This window comes from Scomber japonicus, chromosome 6 (genome assembly GCF_027409825.1).
Source record: "Scomber japonicus isolate fScoJap1 chromosome 6, fScoJap1.pri, whole genome shotgun sequence".
NCBI classification, from domain to species: Eukaryota; Metazoa; Chordata; class Actinopteri; order Scombriformes; family Scombridae; genus Scomber; species Scomber japonicus.
The window spans coordinates 37,538,781-37,543,368 of record NC_070583.1 but is presented as its reverse complement, the minus strand read 5'-3'; the positions used below and the strand labels follow the sequence as shown (position 1 = coordinate 37,543,368).

General features: G+C 39.6%; 1 protein-coding gene across 1 annotated transcript; it reads left to right on the top strand.

Moving 5' to 3' along the window:
• Window positions 1-2,567: 2,567 nt before the first annotated feature.
• Window positions 2,568-3,909, top strand: LOC128360026 (P2Y purinoceptor 14-like). The gene is made up of 3 exons (XM_053320339.1): window positions 2,568-2,696; window positions 2,788-3,047; window positions 3,285-3,909. The coding sequence occupies exons 1-3, from the start codon at window positions 2,568-2,570 to the stop codon at window positions 3,907-3,909; spliced, it is 1,014 nt and encodes a 337-aa protein (XP_053176314.1).
• The last annotated feature ends 679 nt before the right edge of the window (window positions 3,910-4,588 follow it).

Sequence of the window (4,588 nt, the reverse complement as noted above, 5' to 3'; positions counted from 1 at the left end):
TGAACACCGTCCATCACACGTGACTTAAAAACAACAACAACACAACTGCAGATGTGAGAAAAATAACACCAACAGAAGCATACAGCTGTTTCACATTTAAATAACTCAAAATAAATGTGACATCCGTCATGTATCAGACGTTATCAGTCAAAACACTAACATTTCCTGTTTTTAACACTTTCCCTGACCTTACAATACCATATAATCTGCTTTGGGGATCCTCAGACCTGCAAACAACCAACCACTGCAAGTGAGGGCGAAAACCCAGCTAAGCCAAGTGATTAGCGATTATGACATGTAAAAATCTGTAAAATGTGTCAATTCATCACATCTGACACATATGAAGTTTTAATATTTCACATGTAATAATTTGTCAGGAGAAAATTAAACAATAATGGTAAAGACTATTCACCAAATGAGCAATGAGTGAAAACATAATTAAAACAAGTTACTCTGAAATGCATTTCATATGATGAACCACATGTGTTTATATGTGAGCCTGTTACACAGAGACATGTTCTTATTAAGACCAGCGACTGAGATCAGTTTTTAAACATTTCCGTCACTAAACTGAAGAACAATTCAACCAAACATTGAAGTGCACAGGCAGCAGGTTGTTTTGTAGTATGTCAGAGAAACTGGTCTGAGGTGAAGATTGTGTGCAAGATCAGACAAAGGACAGAATACGTGATCATTTGTTAACCAAATGATCACGTATTCTAGCCTCCATCCAGTTCACTGAGTCACATTTGAGTGTGACCACAGTGTGGTGGAGTTCAGTGTAAGTGCTCACAGAAAGTGTCAGCATAGTGACAGGAACATATTTAAATTTTTTTTTACCCTTTCATACCACAAATTTAACCTAACTATTGTTTTTCTGCCCCCGGCAGCTTAGCATCACATGATTGGTACCAATGGATTCATTATCTCATCTAGTTTCTCATGATGCCAACACATTGAGCTTCAAACCTGAGTCCGATATCGCCTTTTGTACAGCGCTGCAAGTAGGGTTTATAGTCAGTCACTGTTCCCCAAAACCCAAGATGATGTCGTCAAAGGTCTTTTTTGCCTGAAACCCAAATATGATCAGTTTACTGTCACAGAGGACAAAATAACCCAAAAATATTCACATTTGAGAAGCTGTGTCTGCAGGTGGGTTTATGTGGGCCAGTCTGAGATCAAAGTCTGATTTTTATACCAACTTCTCGACTGCAGCTGAGCTAATGTGATGTTAAGTGACATAGCAACAGTTCCAGTACAATGTTTTTTTCTTTTGTGATCCTCTAACAAGCAACAACAACAAAAACAAAAACAGGAAATGATGAAGCATCATCTGAGCAGCAGTATCACACAATGACCACAGATCAGTTCTTCCTGTCTATAAAAGCTGCACAGAAGGAAACATCAAAGCAGTTTCTATCTGAGGCCTTCACTGACAGACTGACAGGTGAGTGTTGCATGTATCTCACTTCTTTGTGCTTCTAATATTATGTTGAAATTTGATTTATTTTTAAAAAATGATTTAAATTAATATGTTTTCCAAGACAAACTTAACATAAGAAACAGTTTTAAACAACTGCGGGCACAGAGTTTGGAAGTTAACCAAAGTTCATGTTTCCTAGATAACTTATGTGCAAGGTTTTTATTTAATTGGTTTATTTAACAGGGATCATACAGATAAACACTGTTACCTATAGTTAAACAATGCAACAGATGTCATGTATATAAAGCACGTAACTGAAGGCAATTTGCATTTCCTTGGTTCAGCTTTTAAACCTATACTCAAACTAACATTCAAAGAATAAAAAGAACAGGTCAGATAAAATAGACTGTATATGAACAGAATGTATGAGGACCATTTTTGAGGCTTGTGGTACAACCAATTTGCAAGGTTGAAGTGACGTTTCACGCAGTTTATTTGAGCACACTGCTGGTCTGAACCAGTTTACAGCGTGTTGACACATGTAAAATGTGGTAATCTATTCAGAAGTACCATGGTAGCCTTGTGGTTACTGTGTCTGTAAGTTAAGAAAATGCATGTTCTCTCAGTCATTTAGAAAGGGCCAGTTTTGGGTGGGACCAGCCTCGTTACGGTCACTATCAACGTCACGTTTGCTATATTTCCAACACCGCTCAACAGGGAAACACTAAGAGGGAATTTGATGCTAAAAAGACTGTAAATGTGTCAGATATCACTGATATGACTAACTCAGACTGATGAAGCTCAATAGAAGTTTATCATCTACTTTAAATGACTGTGTGGACACACTGTGGATACAGTCCTCCATCACTTTACATTGAAAGCACATTTGAAGGAGATCTTTTAATAGTCAGTATGAATAGGAGGAATGATTACAGAGAGGAAAACCTCTTTCACTGTTTATATGGACACCTGAATGCTGGTTTGACCTCCTTTAGACTGAATACTTAAGGTTTCTTCCAGCCAAACATGTGTAACAATATAGTCAGCTGATGGTTCAGTAGGATATATAATTAATGTGTCAAACTGTATTTAACAGTATAAAGATGATAGATTTGTTTTCTCCCTTCTTAGAACCTCCACAAACATGGATGAGCTGGTAGGAGTGACAGTAACCTCAGTTACCAACCAGACCGCTGATGATATCAATCGATGTGATCAGACAGACACAAAGGCTCACCTCTTCTTCATGGTGGTCTACACTCTGGTGTTTGTAGTAGGTGTCAAATATTTAGATAACAGTCACATTCCCTCCTCCTCCTCTGTCTGCCAATCAGCACACATGTCAATCTCTGTTTCCTCTCCAGGTGGGTTTGGTCCTCAACAGTCTCATCCTGAAGGTTTACTTCTGCTCAGCTCAGCAGCAGGTGTCCAGCGTCATGATGGTCTACCTGAGAAACCTGGCAGTCTCTGACTTCCTGCTCTGCCTCTGCCTTCCCCTCCGCATCATCAACTACATCAGCAGCTCCGTCACCTTCCACCTGGTTTACTGCAACTTTGCCATTATTGGATTGCACCTCAACATGTACGCCAGCATCCTGTTCATGGGTTACATCGCTGTTAACAGGTAGGTAACAAAAATATGTTGTGTTCAGCACAGTTAACACATTCTGTAGATGTTTTGATACTTTATTATCTGTTTTATATGCATCCACATTATATTGACTGAAATGGTCAAGTCCTCGTATCACTGCAGGAGTAAAGTCCAAAGTCTTACATGTCCTCATGAAATCTGTGGTTTAATAATTAGTATCACTTATATTCAGTCAAATTATCTGCTGATGCCTGCCTCTCCCGTCTCCAGGTATCTGAAGATCATCTATCCTTTAGGAAATCACTTCCTACGGACAGTTCAGGCTGCCCGCATAATCTCCACGGTAACCTGGATTTTCCTGCTGGCCCCAGTGATCTCGTTTGTCACCATGTCACTCCTCACACAGGAAGCTCTGACTGTTGTCCCTGACAGGTGTGAAAGCTTTCACAGCTCCCAGGTCCATATATTCTACAAAGTCATCGACATCTCCTTCACCGTCATTTTCTTGGTTGTCCTGGTCTCTCTGATCTTCTTCTACCACAGCGCCTCCCGCAGTGTGTTGCAGGCACAGCAGAGACAGCTGGCATCCTCCAGCTGCAAGAAGCTCAGGAGGTCACGCAGGAAAATGTTGGTGCTGGTCAGCGTCTTCTGCATTTGTTTTGTGCCTTACCACCTGGTTCGCCTTCCCTACATCTTTCTATACAGGCAGTGCTCTTTGAGCAAAGTGTTTTACTACCTGAAGGAGCTGACCATCCTGCTGTCAGTTCTTAATGTCTGCCTGGATCCGTTCATCTACTTCTTCTTCTCTAAGGCGTTCCGGGCGCAGCTGACATCCACATTGCAAAGAGGGGAAATGAAGGGCAGCCGAGAGCCACCAACAGTGAGACACTACTGAGCACATCAGGAAGATGTTTGGATCCAAACCAACAATGAACTGATGTAGAACTGTGTGTGTATCAAAGCTCATATATCTTATTCCTCTGTTGATGTTGAAAAACTATTAAAAACATATCAGTGACTGACATTGCTGCACTGGGGGACAAATCACCTCACTGACAAGTTACATATTGGTGATTCATTTTATTCATTACTCATTACTCAGTTTATATTTTCCATGCTCAATTTTGAACTTTCATTTTTAGTTGAGCTAAGAACTTAAAGAGAACCTATTATGGTCATTTCAGCTTTAAACTTCTATTTTTGGACCACCACTGTGCATGATTCACAGTTCAAAAAATTCCTTATTTATCTTCTACTGGTCCTTAATGCACCCCCTCAGTTCAGCCTCTGACTGAAACAGGCTGTTTTAGCTCCTGTGTCTTTACAGATTACATTGATTTGTATGCTATTGATTAAGATTCTGATATTTACTGTGTGATTTCCATCCTGACATCTCTAGCATTTAGAGGTTCATGATAGAGTGTAGTTTATTTCTGACACTGAGCTAATGATTTTAATTTGGATTGATAAATTGATCATTGCTCAGCTCTTGAATTAAATTGACTTATTGTTGGTTTAGCTTGTTTTTCACCCTAATAAGTAGCTCAATAAAATTATCTATGAGCTAATTCATC